General features: G+C 34.6%; 2 protein-coding genes, 1 long non-coding RNA gene, 1 other non-coding gene and 1 pseudogene across 8 annotated transcripts in view; 2 read left to right on the top strand and 3 right to left on the bottom strand.

Moving 5' to 3' along the window:
• Positions 1-310: 310 nt before the first annotated feature.
• Positions 311-19,007, top strand: part of LOC105129338 (uncharacterized) — a 19,999-nt gene continuing 1,302 nt past the window's right edge. Inside the window, exons 1-3 of one of the 2 annotated variants that reach the window (XR_843045.1) lie at positions 311-321; positions 15,287-15,291; positions 18,583-18,605. This is a non-coding gene — a long non-coding RNA (uncharacterized LOC105129338). Of the gene's footprint in view, positions 322-15,286; positions 15,292-18,548; positions 18,606-19,007 lie in introns of those variants that run through there. The other variant, XR_843044.1, reaches the window with a different exon arrangement.
• Positions 338-3,932, bottom strand: LOC105129335 (glyceraldehyde-3-phosphate dehydrogenase GAPC1, cytosolic-like; annotated as a pseudogene).
• On the bottom strand, positions 6,440-6,513 carry TRNAV-AAC (transfer RNA valine (anticodon AAC)). Its single transcript has one exon. It is a non-coding gene; the product is annotated as a tRNA-Val (tRNA).
• Positions 6,618-7,639, top strand: LOC105129336 (uncharacterized). Of its 2 annotated transcripts, XM_011031340.1 has the most exons (4): positions 6,618-6,703; positions 6,865-6,986; positions 7,194-7,282; positions 7,375-7,639. In XM_011031340.1, the coding sequence occupies exons 2-4, from the start codon at positions 6,957-6,959 to the stop codon at positions 7,532-7,534; spliced, it is 279 nt and encodes a 92-aa protein (XP_011029642.1). In that variant the 5' UTR covers positions 6,618-6,703; positions 6,865-6,956; the 3' UTR covers positions 7,535-7,639. The 2 variants fall into 2 exon arrangements, with proteins under 2 accessions (XP_011029642.1, XP_011029641.1); XM_011031339.1 differs by having other exon boundaries at positions 6,623-6,986.
• Positions 8,211-15,279, bottom strand: LOC105129337 (putative ABC transporter C family member 15). 3 transcript variants are annotated; one of them, XM_011031342.1, is made up of 10 exons: positions 14,348-15,279; positions 12,839-14,268; positions 12,642-12,728; positions 11,943-12,545; positions 11,675-11,839; positions 11,074-11,368; positions 10,067-10,587; positions 9,929-9,992; positions 9,581-9,820; positions 8,211-9,180 (listed from the first exon to the last, which is right to left on the bottom strand). In XM_011031342.1, the coding sequence occupies exons 1-10, from the start codon at positions 15,210-15,212 to the stop codon at positions 9,077-9,079; spliced, it is 4,374 nt and encodes a 1,457-aa protein (XP_011029644.1). In that variant the 5' UTR covers positions 15,213-15,279; the 3' UTR covers positions 8,211-9,076. The 3 variants fall into 3 exon arrangements, with proteins under 3 accessions (XP_011029644.1, XP_011029643.1, XP_011029645.1); XM_011031341.1 differs by having other exon boundaries at positions 9,088-9,820; XM_011031343.1 differs by having other exon boundaries at positions 9,088-9,820; positions 11,943-12,518.

Raw genomic sequence — 19,007 nt, 5'->3', positions numbered from 1 at the left:
CCAAGATATTAAATAAAATAAAATAAATAAAATAAAATTTCATAAAAATGGATAAGAAAATAAATTGATTAAATAACAATTTTCATAAGGAATCACAAACTAAAGGAATTGAAGTAAAATCTAAAATCTATTTGGTCTAAAATCCGACAATAAATCATAAATATTTCTTTCTCGTAATGTTGGGTGGACAAATAAATGATTAGTCTCATAAATTTAGTACAAAAGTCCTCTTCAGCATCTTGCTGGAGCCTCTCTGTTCATGATCCAAGCATTTTCATGCCATCATCAAAGTAAGAAAGCAAACCAGCAGAGGAAAGGAGAGTGCGAGAAAAACAAATGCGAAACAAGAAAACAAACCATCTGATGCTCGTATTTTAACAGCTTTGGTATGGCTTTGAAAGCCCTTGCTTAATATCCAGAACCAATATCAGAAGACTCAGACTCAGACACAGACTCGATTCTTATTTTATTTTTCAAACATTCGAGACATAATCTATAACCTTGTACTCATGAACCACATTACAGAAAAAAGAGCCTCAAATCCTCATTCTTGCTTCAGCTTCAAGCTTGAGTCTTGGCCATGTGAGCGATCAAGTCAATCACACGTGAACTGCGAGAATGGAAATCATGTATCAGTTGCTGCAAATCCTTCAAGCCCTTTGGAGGAGACAATTCCAAAGGGAGCATGAATGCTAAATCGGGAAAGGAAGAAAGAGATGTACCTGTAGCCCCATTCGTTGTCATTCCAAGACACAATTTTGACGAAGTTATCGTTCAGAGCAATTCCGGCCTTGGCATCAAATATGCTTGACCTGCAGCGTGAAACACGACCATTGGAGCCAATATAAAGAAAGATATCATGTGTTCTGGGCAGCACAATCCATGTAGTCTACCAAGACAACATCACAGTCGTTTCCTTTACCTGCTATCACCAATGAAGTCTGTAGACACCACATCATCTTCAATGTAACCCAAGATACCCTTAAGGTTAGTCTCAGACTCCTCCCTGAAGATCATCAAAGTAAACGAATAAAATCAGAATATAAATAAGCTTAAAGATTTTGACTAGAAGATCATTCAAACAAGCGCCTTACTTGATAGCAGATTTGATATCCTCATATGTTGCCTTCTTCTCAAGCCTGACAGTGAGGTCAACAACAGAGACATCAGCAGTGGGAACGCGGAAGGACATTCCAGTCAATTTCCCATCAAGTGCTGGCAGAACCTTTCCAACAGCCTGTGGGATAGACAAAGCACGAAGCAGAATCAGGGCCGTCAGTGCATTGATTCCGCAATAAACTATAAGCGAACAATGATCTCCCCCCAAAAAAATCCTTACCTTGGCAGCTCCAGTGCTGCTGGGAATGATATTAAAGGAAGCAGCCCTTCCACCTCTCCAGTCCTTCTTTGATGGACCATCAACAGTTTTCTGGGTGGCTGAATTATATGGATATAGAGCATCAGAGTGATAATATTTTCAAACCCAAATGCCAAACCAACAAGATAAATCAGGATATATAATATAACATGTAGAGAAGCTCACCAGTAATCGCGTGAACTGTCGACATGAGACCCTCAACGATTCCAAACCTCTCATGGATAACCTGTAAATCATGGGGCAAAGATGATGATTGTTAAATAAGTAGCCCATTACCTATGGCTAGTTACAAATAAATGAACTCGTCGAGATAGATAAATACCTTGGCCAAGGTGGCAAGGCAGTTGGTAGTGCAGCTAGCATTGGAGACAATATCAAGATCCGGTGTGTACTGCTTCTCATTGACACCCACAACAAACATGGGCGCATCCTTGCTGACGGCGGTGATAACAACCTTCTTGGCACCTCCCTGAACCAACAGATTTTGTTTAAGGTAAAAAACATAGATTCTAATTCAAAACATTCTGGATTTTTCTGTATTAAATTAAAGCAAAAAAAGAGGAAAGGGGAAGACAAGAAACCTTCAAGCGAGCAGCAGCCTTGCCCTTGTCAGTGAAAGCTCCAGTGGACTCAACAACAAACTAAGCACCAGCTTGAGCCCATGGGATCTCCTCTGGGTTTCTACCAATCAGAAATAGGAGTAAACATTAAAAAAAAATCAAATCAAATCAAATCCCATAAAAAAAATAAAAGAAACAGCAAGATAAATAAATTTTACTATTAATATTTACAGTAGTACTTTTATTTTTACCTGACACCAAAAACAGTGACTGCCTTCTCACCAAAGAGAAGGGTCTTCTCGTCCTTCATCTTGAGTTCACTGTGCTTCCAGTGGCCATGAACTGTATCATACTTGAACATGTATGTCTACGACACAAAGAAAAACAAAACATTTTATTAACAAATAAAAAATAAATAAAAAACGAGAATCAGGGATTTTTCTCTCTATGTTTATTTTTGTGTTCAAATTATATTTTTAAATTTTTAATTAATTTTTTAATATGCTAATATTAAAAATAAATTTAAAAAATAAATAATATATTATTTTAATATATTTTTAAATAAAAAATATTTTAAAATACTATGTCACTTGCCTATTCAATATCAAAGTTTATTTAAGTATATGTTTGACATTATGTGTAATATTTTTTAAAAATAAATTTAAATAATTTTTTTATTTTTAATATTTATATATTAAAATTATTGAAAAACAGTACTAGAAATATTTTAATATTTTTTAAATCAGCGCACTTTTAAAACAATCTCAAATAAAATTTTAAATATGAATCATACTCATAGTAATAGTAGAAGGTGTTAAAGAGTTTGAAAAAATAGTTTCTTGAAAATAGATTTTGAAAAATAATAATTTATAGTATTTGAAAAACATAATATTAAAAATTATATATAATTATTTGGAGGATGTTAGGTAGTGTAATAGAGGTTATTTTTAAAAATATTTTTTATTTTAAAATATTTTAAAATAATATTTTTTATATTAAGTTATCAAAATGATAAAAAAAAATAAAAAAAATAATTTTCAGAAAATCAATTTTAAAAAAAATATTATTTGAAACACAATTCAAAATTACCCTTAAAAGAAAACACATTTACATAAATATATATATATATATATATATATATATATATATAAGACTATAATTCTCACCGGCTGTTTCTAGCGATTTTTCAAAAACTTTTAGGTGGTAACTGTGGATTTTTTACTGTACTTTCTTTTTTAAAAAGAAATTTCTTCGTTAGTGCTATTTCATTAATTTTTCTTTTAAATTATGCTAGTTTTTTTTATTTTATTTTAAAAAAAGAACCCGTAAAACAACGGCAAAAATAAGATTTTACCATGTAGTCAGTAGTGATAAAAGGATCATTAATAGCGACAAGTTCCACGTCATCTCTTTGAAGAGCAACTCTAGCAACCAAACGACCGATCCTTCCAAATCCTATGAACATTTTATTTTATTTAACGTTAATAAATGAATGTTTTGTTCCTTTTACCGGAAATTAAAAAAAAAAAACATGTTTGAGATCGGGAAAATTACCGTTGATACCGATCTTAAGACCCGGTTTCCGGTTTTTTTTTTTTAAATTTTTTTTTTCGGTTTGATTACTTTTTTTGATAAAAACCGAATCGAACCGAAAATAAACACCCCTAATTCTTGCAACCAGACGACCGATCCTTCCAAATCCTATGCACATTTTATTTTATTTAATGTTTTATAAACCAATGTATGTTAAAAAGAAATCAAAAGATGTCAGAAAGATTAAGAAAAATACCGTTGATACCGATCTTAATCTTCTTATCGGATGCTGTTGTGTTCAAGAAAAAGAGAAATCAAATCCAGAGAAAATTAAAATTAAAATTAAAACAACACGAGAAAATCAAACGAGAAATTGCGGTGTGAAGAGGGCGGCGTTCTTACCCATTGTTGTTAGTCGAAACGGAAAACAGATGAGAGATTTTACAAGAAACTGAGCTTTAAAGGTTCATGAGAGAGTTGCGTTTACGTTACGTTAACGGTTTCTTCTTCTTCCTTCTCTGAATTTCAACTTATTTTTTTATTAAAAATTGATTTTTTGAATTGTTTTAATAGGTTAATATTAAAAATAAATTTTAAAAATTAAAAAATTATATTATTTTAACACTTCTCTGCACTTTCGAAAACAATAACGAACACCTCCTCCTCTCTCTGTCGTGGGCGACACGAAAGTAACTTCACGCGATTTGAGCTGTCTGGAGTTAGTTTTGAGTGGTTGGTTAACTATGAGAGACGTGGTTCTGGAGGGAGGTGTATTGCACACCTCTTGTTGAGAGTGGGAGTTTTAGTGTTCTAGAAGGGGGACTGTTCGGAGTGATGTCCGGCCGCTCAAAGATGGCGGCCCCCGATCAAAAGAGAGTTCTGGTCGAGGGCTAGCTGGAGCTCTCAGCTGCTTGCTGATATCAGCTTTCATGAGCCTCAGCTTGCGTGGTGACTGGGTAAACAAGGTGGAATTTACAACTCCCTCCTTCCATGGCACGAGTTTCCATGCTTTGCTACCGTTAATCTATTCGGAGAACAATCTCGGTGATTCGAAATAAATATTTGTTGACTATTTTTTACATCCAAAGAAAAATTACTTTTCTATCAACACGTGTTTGAAATGTCAGTAAAGATGGTTTGAGTATTTCTTATAAATAAACGTGGTCCAATATTTAATGATAAATAAGCAATAAAATAACAAATATCAAGTTCATGTAAATATTGAATTTTTATTACCATTTAATACACAATTTAATATAAAATAAGTAACTCCTATAAAAAAATATAAATTATTTAATAAGTAAATACAACAATGAATAATATTCCAAAATCTAAAGTGTTTAGAAATATATTTTTTAACGGTTATATTATGTGTTTATCACAGGTTTTAGCAAAATAATTTATTCTGTGTTGTTTAGGAACTTAAAGCTTTATATAGAGAGCCAGTAATCTACAAAGCAATCTCTTTTAGTAGGAGTTTGGAACCCCACATGATAAAATCATTAACCTTCAAATAAGTGGTTTCACAAAAAAATAAACATTTATTTTTTTTAAGCAATCTCTTTTAGTAGGGGTTTGGAACCCCACATGATAAAATCATTAACCTTCAAATAAGTGGTTTCACAAAAAAAATAAATTTATTTTTAAAAAAAAAGTGTTTATTTTTAATTTTAATATAGTAAACACTATGAAATTAAAATATATATTTTTATTGAGAATAAAAATTATAAATTTTTTATTTATATGATTTTAGGGATATTTATACTTTTAAACCATAAGCAAAAGATATTTATTGAGAGTTTAAGAAATATTTATATCCTTATAACACTTATTGAAATAAATATTCATGACATTAACATTAACATCACTTATTGAAATAAATATTCATGACATTACCATTAATATAAGATAAGATATCCTTTATATTAATTTTAATAGGGATTAAGATATTCATAACATTAACATTAATGAAGAATGAGTGACAAATATTCATGACATTAGTATTTTATATTAAAAATTAATAAAAATAAGCAAATAGAGCTAATTTGACTACTACGAGGCCTATAATAATCTTTAGGTCTTTATCCCATGCTTGGCACAACGCTAAGCCCTGGAATAATGAATATAGCAGCGAGTCAAATCCTTACTCATTTAAGCTTGACACATAACCTAATCCAAAAACATTAGATCTAATAGCACATAATATCTGTGTCCAACAAGGCTTAGCACCCGGCTAATCCTTAAGTCGATGCGTTAAGAAGGTTGATAAAGAATTTTATTTGATTGGATTTGATACATAACTAAATCTAAAAAAAATAAAATTATTAGATTTATATTATATATTTTACCATTTTGAATGTGAAATATTAACACAAGTCTTGATCACTATAAATAAGTTATAATCATGTATTTGAACCTTCTACTCAATAATTGAGGTTTAAAATTTATTTTTCATTACAAGATAAAATATTAATTTATGAGATCAGTAATTTAAGAAACACACTTTAAGCATAAACACGAGGCATATTTCTTGTCTTTGTCCACATTATAGAAATGATTGCAATAAGTTCAAATCAAATTTTTTTTCCCCTTCTTTATATATATTCAAAATGAATTCTCATAAATTTTTTTAAGAATGAAACGACAAGCTACCAATTTATCTAATAAAAAGAATTATTTCATTGTTCAATTATAAATTGATTGATTAAAAAAGTGATAAATTGTTTATTCTGATACCTAACGTCATGCAAGAAACAATATGCACTAATATTCCTTCTGATATATAAATAATTCTTCAGAATAAGAAAAATAGTTAGTACAGTTTTTTTTTTTGTTTGAAATTATGTTTCTTAAAAAAATTATTTATTTTAATTTTTTGAATTATTTTGATGTAAAAAATTATTTTTATAAAATAAAGAAATATTTTAATATATAACATGTAAATTAAAAAATTTGAAAGTGATAAGTTTGGCGTCGCCCGGACTTGAACCGGACACCTTCAGTGTGTTAGACTGACGTGATAACCAACTACACCACGACACCACTGTTGTTATCTCGGCGATACCATTAATATATTAATGTTTTAATTAAAGTATCATCCAGGTGTGAAAGCTAATCAAGAAGGCGCGGTGTTTTTGGTCAGCGCGGAATGAGTGGAGAAAATACGCGGGGAGACAGGAGACGGTGCATGTGGACTTGAAACGCCAGGCTATGAAGTGAAGGAAAAGAAAAGGCAAGTAATTTCTTTAATGGCAGGTGGGTTTTTGCTGATCAACGTTGACCTGTCGCTTTTCCTTTCCTCTCACCTCACGCACTTTATTCCATCTCTTGAATTTTAGGCCGTTTGTTTCCAATACAAAAATCTCTTAATATCACAAATAACTTCCATTTCAGACTTTCCTATTGTTGTTTTCTCTTTCTCTCAAAGCTTAACTATCTAGGAGAAGAGGGGTTCTCTTTTTGTCCTCTCCTGCGGTCATTCTAACATGGCTTCCTCAAGATGGATTAGGCCTGAGGTATGCTTTCCAACCGTAACATTGCAGTCGTGTTTCTATTTCTCTTTAATTAATTTTGATCATCAGAAATAATAAGTAAAAAGAAGACACTAAAACGTTCCATATGAAATGGAATCTCTTGCACTTGATTTTATTCATTACAGTTTTTAAGGTCTGAGGGTTTTTAGATAAAGATCCATTGATTTTCTTTTGATGAACATGTAATAGGTGTTTCCACTATTCGCATCTGTTGGCGTGGCAGTTGGGATTTGTGCGATGCAACTTGTGAGGAATATATGCACCAATCCTGAAGTGAGGTAATGCTGGTTGGATGTTGATGAATCTCAGGAATTATTGAGTGTGTGGTTTTGCTGATTATATTTTATATTGAAATGAATCGGTGGCTCAGGGTAACCAAAGAGAACAGGGCTGCAGGAGTGCTCGACAACTTTAAGGAGGGTGAGAAATATGCAGAACATGGTCTTCGGAAGTTTGTCCGAAACAAAACCCCCCAGATCATGCCATCTATCAACGGTTTCTTCTCAGACCCAGATCCTCCAACTAACTAAAACCGTTGGCATCTTTCACGTCCGAGATTTGGAGAAAGAAGAGCAACGAAAATATTTTTTGTTTCCTCTTCTTTTTACTACAGATTTTTGATTTGATACTTTTTTTATTATCATTAAAACATTATTGAATAATTAATATTGTTCATCTTCAAATTTCTTTTCTTCCGAATTTTAGCTTTATTCTTTCGTATACTTCCAGTTATTGTGCGATAATTGATTCTCGATTTCGATTACTGATTGTTAGTCCAGTACAAGATTTAACACTTGTTTCTACGGGGCTTGAACTCTTTTTCACCTGCTGAGAGCAAATTTGCCTAGCAGATCCAGAAAGATACTGGTGTGGTTGATGATAGCCACAGTATCAATTCGTTCTCTGCAGACATGTATTTGTCATAATCTCTCATTGTCTGAATAGTAGCAGTCATTATACATGCCTGAAAATTTTCTGCCCAGGTTGAAAACGATCACACGGAACTGGGGTATCCACAATGAGCTGATGTGCGTCGTCATTTCCTGGCAGCACCAGCAGTGTTGGTCTTTCCTTTCACACATCCATTTACATTGATTTTCACCCCTCTCTCCAGTGGATTGGTTCCAATCAAACAAAAATTTTAAGCTTTCCTGGCAATTGGGAGCCTACCATAAATGAAATTGATACACCAGCATGCTAAGAAGATTGCCGATGAGGATCGATATCCTCCACCTCCAAGTTTAATTACACCAAGTACTACTGAATCCCATTCTCATAGATTAAGAAGAAAAGTGGAAATTACAGATACAAATTTCTTGAAACAGAAATCATGCCATGATGAACAAGCCGGTGACTTTTGGTGTTGCTTCTCAGCATTGCATCCTCAATTACTTTCCGGAAAAAAATATGGCTCACAAATTATTTTTAGTTTACATCAATAGTATGTGCTTAGAGGACAGAGGTTTCCAGTTTATTCTTCTGCCTCTGCACTTGGGACATCACCGCTTCAAAGCCTGTGATGAATATATCTTTATTCATGCCTAGCATTCCAAACGCTCAGATGGCGCGCTTGAAAGTCCTGGATCATGATTGATTTGAGCAGCCACGGAAATGCCCTGTATGAGATGAGAGCAACAAATCAAACAAGGAAATAAATGGAAATTCAAAGATCAGCAGGTCTGCACTCAAATTGGAAGTGAAAGGACTGGGAATGTGCTTCAGTGATCTTCGAAACTTCTGTTAATTTCCGCTGCTGAAGCTTTCACCCTATCTTTTCGTTGAAAAATCCCTTCAAACTTCTGTTCGGAACAAGTGTCTTTTGTAGCTAGAGAGCAAGTATCTTTTCATCTTTAGGATTACATGATCTAATTTCTCATTATGGTAGAGGTTTCCGTGGTTCTTCAGACCTTTGCCCACCTCTCCAGCTAGAACTTCTCAGGGTTCGATTGCCATGTTAATTGATCGTATAGTATCCCCCAACGAAATATATGACCGGGCTCTAACCTGTGGTTGAGGGCAAAAGGACTGAGATGCTTAATCCCCACTGTTGTCGAGATAGATCCTTATGGTAGTTACTCTTGGATTGATCTCCTCAAGAATTCTACGACCAACTTCGAAAATGAAGAAGAGTTGTCCTTGAGCAACTTCACTGGGGAATCATACTGTACAACCTTGCCTGTATTAATCAAGAAATTGGCAGAGATATAGTCAAATGATTTAAGGAATATAAAAGAAGTACATGCCACATATTGATGATTCGCTATGCCACTTTATGTTCTCTGAATTCTAATGTTAATGATGGAGTTTGTGGAAATAGAGCATCTTGAGATTCTTATTTCCGTTTTTCCTTTTCATTCCAGACAGACAATGTAATCTTCTCTCAGCATGTAATATTTCGAGGTAAAAATCAAGAAAAGAATTGCTCTCGAGTTTTCAGATCCATGTGTTTCCCATATGATAGAATTAGTGGGGCATTAAACTGTAGACATGGTAGCAAACACCTTGAATTCTTGGAAGTGAGTTTAATCTATTGCTAGAGGCACAGGAATTTATAATGTTGGAAAAGTTTGCCTTACCATCTTCCAGAACCAAAATCAAGTCATTGTCAATAACAGTGGGTATTCGATGTGCCACAGTGATGACCGTGCATCTACTTGTTTCTTCTCGTATCGTGCCTTGAATGATATTATCTGTTTCTATATCAATGGAAGCTGTGGCTTCATCTAACACCAAAATTCTCCTTTTTTTTAGCAGCACCCTAGCCAGGCAAACAAGCTGCCTTTGTCCAACACTCCAGTTTTCTCCATCTTCAGAAACTGATCCATTCCCAGATTCCAGCATTCAATACCCAAGAAATTGAATATACAAAACTGAAAATGAAAGCAAAACGACTAAAAGGTTCGTTACATGAATGGAATATGTACCTGGTGCATCAAGAAGTCTTTTATCTCGTTTCACTATATCTGCAAGGCGGCATTTGTTGAGAACCTGTAAAGGCAGATTGGCTGAGTGAACAACGTATATTGAAATCCTATTTCAGTGAGAAAGAGTTTTGATTCTACCTCCCAGATTTCTTGATCTGAATGTTTCTCCAAAGGATCCAAATTAGTCCTTACAGTTCCATGAAACAATGTGGGATCCTGAGGAATTATACCAAGCCTAGACCTCAAGTCCTGCAAACCTATCTTGGAAATATCCAGTCCCTCAATAAGAATCTGTCCCCCTGAGGGCTCGATCACTCGAAAGAGGGCTTGAATCAGAGTAGACTTTCCGCTTCCTGTCCTGCCCACAACACCGACTTTCTTTCCTCCAGGGAAGGTGCAAGTTATCCCTTTGAGAACCTTTGGGAGAGAAGGATTATATTGAACATCAAGGCCTCTAAGTTCAACTCTTCCATCCGCTGGCCATTCAGGCTTCGGCCGACAATCTTCAATCACTAGAGGAGCTTCACTAGGTATGTTAGTGAATTGTAGAATTCTTTCAACTGAAATCATTTTGTTTTCAACGTTGCATAAGTTCCATATAACCCAAGCCTGAAGAACATTCAAGTTCAGACCATAGGTAGCTGCGAGCCCTGCCAAGCCTGAGATCCATTCAACCAACCATTAAACTAAAAGAATAAAATTGTTTACGTTTCAGCTTCTATGAAAGAACTGGAAATGAGTGAAAGTTGTAAATATGCTTCTAATGGTCTATATTTCCATGTTCCATCAACAATCAACCACAACTATGCTTAGGGATTATTACAACAGTGAGCAATTGATCACAAGCAATAGCATCGTCTTTGATTTGTTTTCTTGTTTTCACTTCTCAGTGAAAAATAAATATACTACAGATGGTTGATTCAAATATGTGCTGCTAGACAAATTTCATTATTCCATTTCTTCTCTTCTCTGAAGCTTCCTTAATATAATCTAGTAGGTGAAGTATCTGCCCTTCCATCATTCACGAGACAGGGCACTATTTGTGATATTCATTTACAAAGTTCCAAATATTCTTGGTTGCAAATTGGTGTGCATAGTTTCTCGTGATGTTGGATCACTAAAGATGTGGGATAAGAGGAGCTCACTGGGATCAATGGCTGACTTAGGAAGGTTGACCAAGATGATCAGAACAAGAAAGAACCCAAGGTTGAAGAGAAAGTTGATCCGAATGCACAGCCATTCCATGGTGCCTGAGTTGTGAAAGACAACGCGAGAATAATCATCAATTATGCTAAGGCTTCTCATCAGAAAGCGTTCTTCCTGATTGAAACAGCGAATTGTCGCTGCTCCTGTTATAGATTCTGAAAAGTGATGCAAGATAGGAGCCTTTCTGATTCCAACCATCCTGGCTAATTCTCTAGCAGTTTTAATGTAATAAGCCTGCAGAAAATTTTGATAAGCACCGCAATGTTTAGATATGAGTTGAATGGCATGAATCATCTAAGGTTTGGACTAAAAATATTCGTGCATTTTCTCGTTGGCTGGTGCGGCATAAATGATAAAGAACTGTTCTTGTATTTTAGTGAATTTTAGCTTTGGGAGATCACCCAACGAAGAAATTAATGCAAATTATATTTATGTTTCTCCACATGATACTGCCAAGCTGCCAAATGTCTCTTCATCAGGATGATATGGTTTAATGTAATGTAAAAATGATAAGAAGTTGAAGCAGAATTTTCGCTTTACCTGATACCAGATGGAGATTCCTAGTATGACAAGAAAGATAGGGAAGACCTGCCAAGCCACCTGAGACATAAGGATAACGATGCATAATAGCTGGATTAGGGCAAATGCCAATCCAGCCAATCTGTAGGGGATGTCTGTATCTACTGTGCTTTGATCTGTAGATGACTGCTAGGACAAACACACAAGAAAAATGTTTTTGTTTCTCGGAAGCATGTAAAGATGCTAGACAAAGCAAAGAGCATTGAACTTGGAATTTAAAAAAACTAACCCTGCTGAGGATCCTACTTGAAGGTGTGGCATCAAAGAATGAGATAGTAGCTCGAAAAATAGACGAGATCATCCCAAAGAAAAGACGCTGAGCAGTCTCAACAGCAATTGTTGCCAGCAAAACTGCTCTTCCCAATATAAAGATGGAGCTTCCACCAGACAACAAAATGAATATGCCAATCAGCTTCTCTCTGGTGACGTTGTGACTCTTCTCCGTCGCCCATGCAATCCAATAATTGCTTCCCATCTGTAGTCCCTGGAAAAGGACTTGACAAAGAAGGATGATTGGAACAAGGGCTCCTTTGTAAGCTGAAGTAATGAAGGTTGAGTAAACACTCCATTTCACTCTGCCAGTTTCAGATACTTCCTCTTGAGTTTTCTTCGAAAATCTATCAGTACTAGTTGGCCCTTTAACATTTTCTTCTGTAACTTCATTTTGATTTAACTGAGATGATCCACCTGTTAATGGGTTATCTTCTTGGGGTGGATTCACTTGGTTTAATGATCTTCTATGGGCAGCCATTTGTCTAACAAGTTCACCAGTGGGATCTGCAATCAAATCTTCATATTTTCCTGACTGGACAATCACACCATCTTTCGTCACCTATAAATACACATTTAAAAGTAATGGATAAAGGAGCTTGAGATGACTAAATTCTTGATATGTTTGAATATCTGATTGAAGTTTCGGGTTATGTACCAGAACAAGGTCTGCGGCATCTAAAAATTCCAGTTGATGGGTAGAATATACAACAGTCTTCTGAGACAAGAGTTGCATGAGACATTTCTGCACAAAAATATTCCAAATATGAAGAAAACAAGATGGGAATACCGACAAGGAAGTAAAGTTGCACGAGAGATAAATAAAAAGCAGAAAAATATTAGGAAGATCCTTGCCTTGAACAGATGTGTTCCAGTATGTGCATCTACAGCGCTAAAAGGATCATCTAGGATATAAACATCTGAATTACTATAGACAGCTCTTGCAAGTTGAATTCTCTGCTTTTGTCCTCCACTCAAGTTCATCCCTCTCTCTCCCACCACAGTCAAATCTCCATCAGCCCATAACTCAATATCCTGGTTCAAAGCACACCCTTCCAAAACATCCTCGTAGATTTCCCTACTCATATCCTTACCGAACAACACGTTGTCTCTCACAGTTCCAGTTTGAATCCAAGCGCTCTGGGGAACATAAGCTTTTGTTCCATGAACCTTGACTCCTGCCCCAGAAATCATGGGAATCTCTCCAAGTATGCTGCAGAGTAGGCTTGATTTTCCAGACCCAACTGATCCACAAACTGCAACCTTGTAGCCCTTCATTATTTTCATGTTTTTGGTTATTTTGATGGTAGGTTTCGTTGAGTTTTGATCAATTGTTTCCCAAGCATATTCTCCACACTTCATTTCGATAGTAATGTCAGATGCTTGAGAAGTTTGATAAGGAATCTGCTTCTTTTGATCATCTTCACTTAGAAAATCTTGGATACGATCAATCGAGACCTTAGTTTGAGCAATCATGGAAATAAGCTCTGGCAGGTTGTAGATGGGCTCTTGCAGAATTCGGAATGTTGCAAGAGCTGAGAGGACTGTCCCTGTTGTTAAAGGCGTTTTCAATAAAATACAGACACCGAAAGTGACAACAGAAACTAGAGTTGGTGAAGCCCAAAACAGAAAGGCTATTGCTGAACTAGTATAGAGGTATTTCCTCAGCCAGTTTCTCTCAGTCTCTCTAAGTTGAAGAAGCTTCTTCAAAAATGTTGGTTCCCATGAATACAGTTTTAAGACTCTCCTGCTTTTGAGAGTCTCTGAAGTTGCTTTGATTCTTGAGTCCTTAGCTTCCATGATCCGGGAGTGGAGCCTTTCTTGCTTACTGGCCAAAGGAGTGTTGCTCACCATCACCAGAATTGTAGAAGAGAGGGCAGCAATTGAGGGGGCAGCACCAAGGTTTATATACAGGATAACAAGGGCTAAAAACACCTGGAATGGTAGCAGCCAAACCCCATGGATGTTCCAACAGAAGTCACCAATTCTCTCTACATCAACATTAATCATATTTATAATTTTGCCATTGCTTGATCCTGCAAACTTCACTGATAAAGATTTCTTGTAAACCAGTACTGAGAGAGCTGCCCTTACTCGTATGCCAATACGCTGAGTACCAAAGTACCATTGCCGCTGAGTTACGGACTCAACTGTCTTTGAGAAAAAGAAGATGAATGCAAGAACCAACCCATGGATGTGGCCTGAATCATCATGATCCTCCGACAAAAAATTAACGAAGTTGGTGATCAAAAGAGGACCCGTATAGGAGGCAATTGTGTTTACTCCTGCAGAAGATGAACAGAATTAAGCACAACAAACCTTTTAAGAATCTATAGATTGATGGAAGATTAAGCAAAGAGATACCTGCGAAAACTCCATTTATAATCAGGGATTTCCGAACAGCATATGCTATGGCTTTTGGCAAATTCAAAGTCTCTTTTTTATTTTTTCCAAACGAATCTTCAAGCAATGAGGAAGCATACTTCGCTGTTTCTGATGCTGGAATTGGAGGAACATGAGATAGCTCCAGTTTTTCTATCCTTCCGCTACTAAACAGCGGGTTTAGCCATTTAAAAGTAAGTTTGCTCCAAATTCCAGCATTCCTATAACAACTTGAATCTTTGAACAAACTCTCATGCTTTTCTTGGAGCAATGGGGTTTCAAGGTCATCATGTGTCTTGATACTACAACTGAATGTTACAGCATTGAAACAAAGCAGTAGTAACAGTGGTAAGGAAGCAAAATCAGCAACATTAGCTTCAGGCCAGGGATAAGGCAATTCTATGGAACTGAAACGGGTAATCAAATGAATGGAAACAGAGAGTGAATCAAAAATGCAGTAAAAGACCCACCAAAGAATAATGACCAAGGGCATCCTGTTGTCTTCTCTAAGAATTCTGTTTTCGGAATAGCAAGCAACTAGAGTAGCTAAAATCCAAGTCATAGATAAGAAAACAGATTTAGAAGTGATAATTCTTAGTTCCCAATACTCATAAAATCCAAAACCAAGGTACAAGATCGAGATTATGACGTTAGGAAGAACAGTGAATATAGTAAACAGCACTGTAAATTGTTTCGCTGCTTCGAGTTCTCTGCAGCGTAAATCACCACCACCTCTCCTTCTTTTCAAGATGTCTATCAGCAACCATGCCACTAACAGAATGGAAAATGCTGCATAGACAATCTCTACAGAAATCTCCATTCTAGTCCCCAGCTCAAAAATCCCCATTTCAACTAAATTCTCACACAAACTAAATCAAAGACAAAAGCTGACAAAAGGAAGCCTAGAAAGAAAACGACCAGAGAGAGTCTAGACAATGTTTAAGACCTGCAATAACATCCTGCTCTATGTTATCGATAAAAACAATGACAACCCAGTTGGGACACGAAGACAGAGACAACAAAACAACAGAAATGACACTAAAAATCTCCTCTCCGAAATTAGAAGGAAGAAATGGATCGGTTTCTTTGAGTCTCGAAAGAAAGCAACCCTGCCTCCAAAGCATGTAAGAAGCACGTGTAACTTTAAGGATGGCAACAGAGTCTAGACAATGTTTAAGACCTGCAATGACATCCTGCGATGACTTAGGTGGAAGGAGTCAAGTGGTGTCAGATATCCAGTCTTAAGATTCGTATAAATAAACATATAAAAAAAAAAAACCAGTCACAATCATGGCATCATTACAATCTTTGTCTAAGGAATATGTCTTGATCATAAACTTACAAGGACCAGAACAACAATGTGGCCGGAATCTAAATACTCTCTGCACTGTCTCATTAAAAATTTCTAGATAATTCGCTTTTATTAAGAAAGACAATTATTTATTCATTTTCATAAGTGTCAGGAATCAGGATCTCTTAAATTACGTTGCCATTTGAAGGACATAAGCTTTGTTTCTCCCTGCTTCTTTTACACGTAATTCTTTAATCCCACCATACAATAATCTACTTTACGATAAGGTTCCTGAATTTCATTTTTTGTGTTGCCGATGTGATGATAGGTGTGGTTTACGCAGACATAAATGCTCCTATCCTATGACCTGTTATTTTCCTTTTATACAATTCATTTGGAATTTCCCAAATACAATTTAGCCTTTAATGTAAGTAGTTTTCTTTCTTTTTTTATATCTATATAAACTTCCCATTACAAATATCTTATTTTTTCAGTCATTTTATTCGGGATGGCGGAGTATCAAGAGGGATTACCCACCGTGCAGTGCTTTTTCAACAGCAATAAATTCTCGGGAGGAATTTTTCCTTCTTTCTAGGGCTTTTTTATATATTTTTACATGTGGAATCAACGCAACTTTCAGTCGAGTTTATGGCTTCCCTTCACGCACACGCACAATGATAAGCACTAGTCCAACTATCACGGTTCTTGTCCTGTCGTTATATCTGAGTAAGCAAGCATATCCAGATCATCAGAATTTGTCCAGTCCACTAATGCTGATTAAATTAGTCGTCTACAGTCTTGGTGGGCCGATTAGTGTTTGTGTGAACTATCCACTTGTAATTCAATTCCTCCCGCTCCTCTACTCGAAACATCCAAGAAGCATGGCCTCTATTACAAATACATTGCAGGTTGGCTTCTTACTTTCTTGGAAACCAGGATATTGCAGCCTGTTTTCTATGACTATGATAGTGATATCAGTATACTTTTGTTGAATCTTCTTGATGGGATACATGCAGTTCAAACTTAAACTACAATTATGAAACATGTTTTCTTTTTCCCTTATCAATCACCAACTTAAACAGCAAATTGTGATGAGAGATGGTGGACAAACCCGTGCTGTGAACCCCCACACGCCTAGGAATCCATTGACCTGACATTATGCCCACAGAATCCATTTACTTTATCAAGGAATATAACGACAAGGCTTTAGAGCGCATAGAGATGATCAAGTGAATCTGGCCGTTGATCAGCTAGTGGTCTTGCATGGGGTCACATTCTATACGGCTATGGTTTTGTCAGCAAGGATTCTCCTCTCTCATAGACTCGTGGCTCACCTCATGCCAGTTAAATCCTGCATCTTTTTACCTCAGCAAGGCATGTGCTGGGTTGCCGTAGGCGTGTGGAAAGTACAAGCAGTGACTCTCTAGCTGTGCGCGCTGCTCGTGTTAGCGTTAGGTAGCGATGACTGATAATTATTTGGTTAGTGTTAATTTTGCTTTTAAGTGAAAATATTGTATACATTTTTTCATTTAACAATTTTAATTTCTCAATTTAGGGTTTTTGTTAGAATTCCTTCACATTACCTAACATCAAATACTAAATTTCTTATACAGTGAGAAGTTATTTTAATCAAATATTACATTCTGGACAGAATTCTTAATCAAATATAAATAAAAAAGTTTCAACAATATATAAATAAAAAAGTTTCATGAACATATTAACTTCATGGAACTCTTAAATCTAAAAAGGGTGGTGTTTTCTTTGATATAAAATTATTTATATATTTGATATTATAATATTTTTTATCGTTACAGTTTTGAAAAAATAAATTACAAAAATATTTTTAGTTATTATTTTTTAAAAAATATATTTAAAAAATATATATTTTTAGTTAAAACTATTAAGATGTGAATTTTACATGCAAAATAAATAAAAAAAATATATTTTTAAAATATTTTGAAACACAATTATACGATGCAGTATAAAAAATAAAAATTATTTAATTAATCAAAACAAATTTTATCATTGAACAAAAAATAAAAACTGATACTATATACCAAACAGTATCTATATATATTTGGTATAATTGGTGCCCCAGTATTTGAGTTTTTGTCTTCTACTCTCAATTTTAATATTCAAGAATGTAATCCTTCAATCTTTGTAATCAGGTGATTTTGTTTGATTCTACTAAGCATACGCTAATGTATTCCAAGAGTATAAAAACAGTTCATTTTATTTCTAATCGAGTTTATGTATTTTTTTTATTTTAATTTGAATGTATTTTTTTATTTTTTTGTTATCCGAGTTTCTTATTTTAAAAACATATTAAGGGAGTGTTTCCAATTTTAAAAGTCAATCAATAACCAATTTATATAATTATATTCAAGAAAGATGGTAAGTTCTTCTTGACAAATATAATGATATTAATCTCATGTCTTTACAACACTAAAAAGATTTTAAATTTAATTTTAAGATTGGATTTTAATAATTTAATATTTATTTTAAAGATGGATATAAAACAGATTTTTATATCTCAGATTATCATTATTAATAATAAGTCATGCTTTTTTTGTTTTAAAGTGACACTCTTATTATTTTAAAAAATAATAATTAAAATATTTGAATCCATGCTTCAATAGTTTAAATTATAATTAATAATATTTTATAAGTTACTGTGATGTTTTGAAAATTAATAGGAAAGGGCAGCCAAGCCCTTGGTGGCTTAAAGAGTAAGTATAATTAAATGAGAGGTATTGTGGTAATTGAATAATAGTTAATAAATATACATGGGAAGAAAAAGAAACAAAAAGAACAAAAGGAGGGACCTGTGTTTTTTAGAGCAAACTGTGAAAGAGAAGGGAGAAGAAAGAAGAAGAAGAAGAAGAAGAAGAAGAGAAAAGAGGGGACAAGAAGGGAAAAGGAAGAGATTGAGAGTAAATAACTTTAAAAGTAAGATTTAGGTTGTTAAATGTATAAATGTATTCCTTAAACTTTAAATTTTTGTTTTGATAAATATTAGGGTTTTGAAAATTTGTGTTTTGGGTTAATTGATGAATTAATTTGAATGTTATAGGGTTGATTACTATGGGTAATTGATTATTTAGTTAATTATGAAAGATTGTAAGTAAAGATGATGATTTTGAGTTATGATTTGTGTAAATGGTGAATTTTGAGTTAGAAGTCTGGAAAGAATAATAGGTAATCTATGAACAATTCTAGGTTTAAGGTTAAAGATGATGAAAATTCATTTTGGTCCCTCAATTTGTGGAAATTACAGTTTAGTCCCTAAACTTTGGGAAAACTATAATCTGACCCCTAATGGTATTTTGAGATTCTGGACAGTGTTATTAT

Source organism: Populus euphratica, unplaced genomic scaffold, assembly GCF_000495115.2.
Source record: "Populus euphratica unplaced genomic scaffold, PopEup_1.0 scaffold18.1, whole genome shotgun sequence".
Classification (NCBI taxonomy): Eukaryota; Viridiplantae; Streptophyta; class Magnoliopsida; order Malpighiales; family Salicaceae; genus Populus; species Populus euphratica.
Note: the sequence above shows the minus strand (reverse complement) of the source record. Positions and strands in the feature narration are given on the sequence as shown.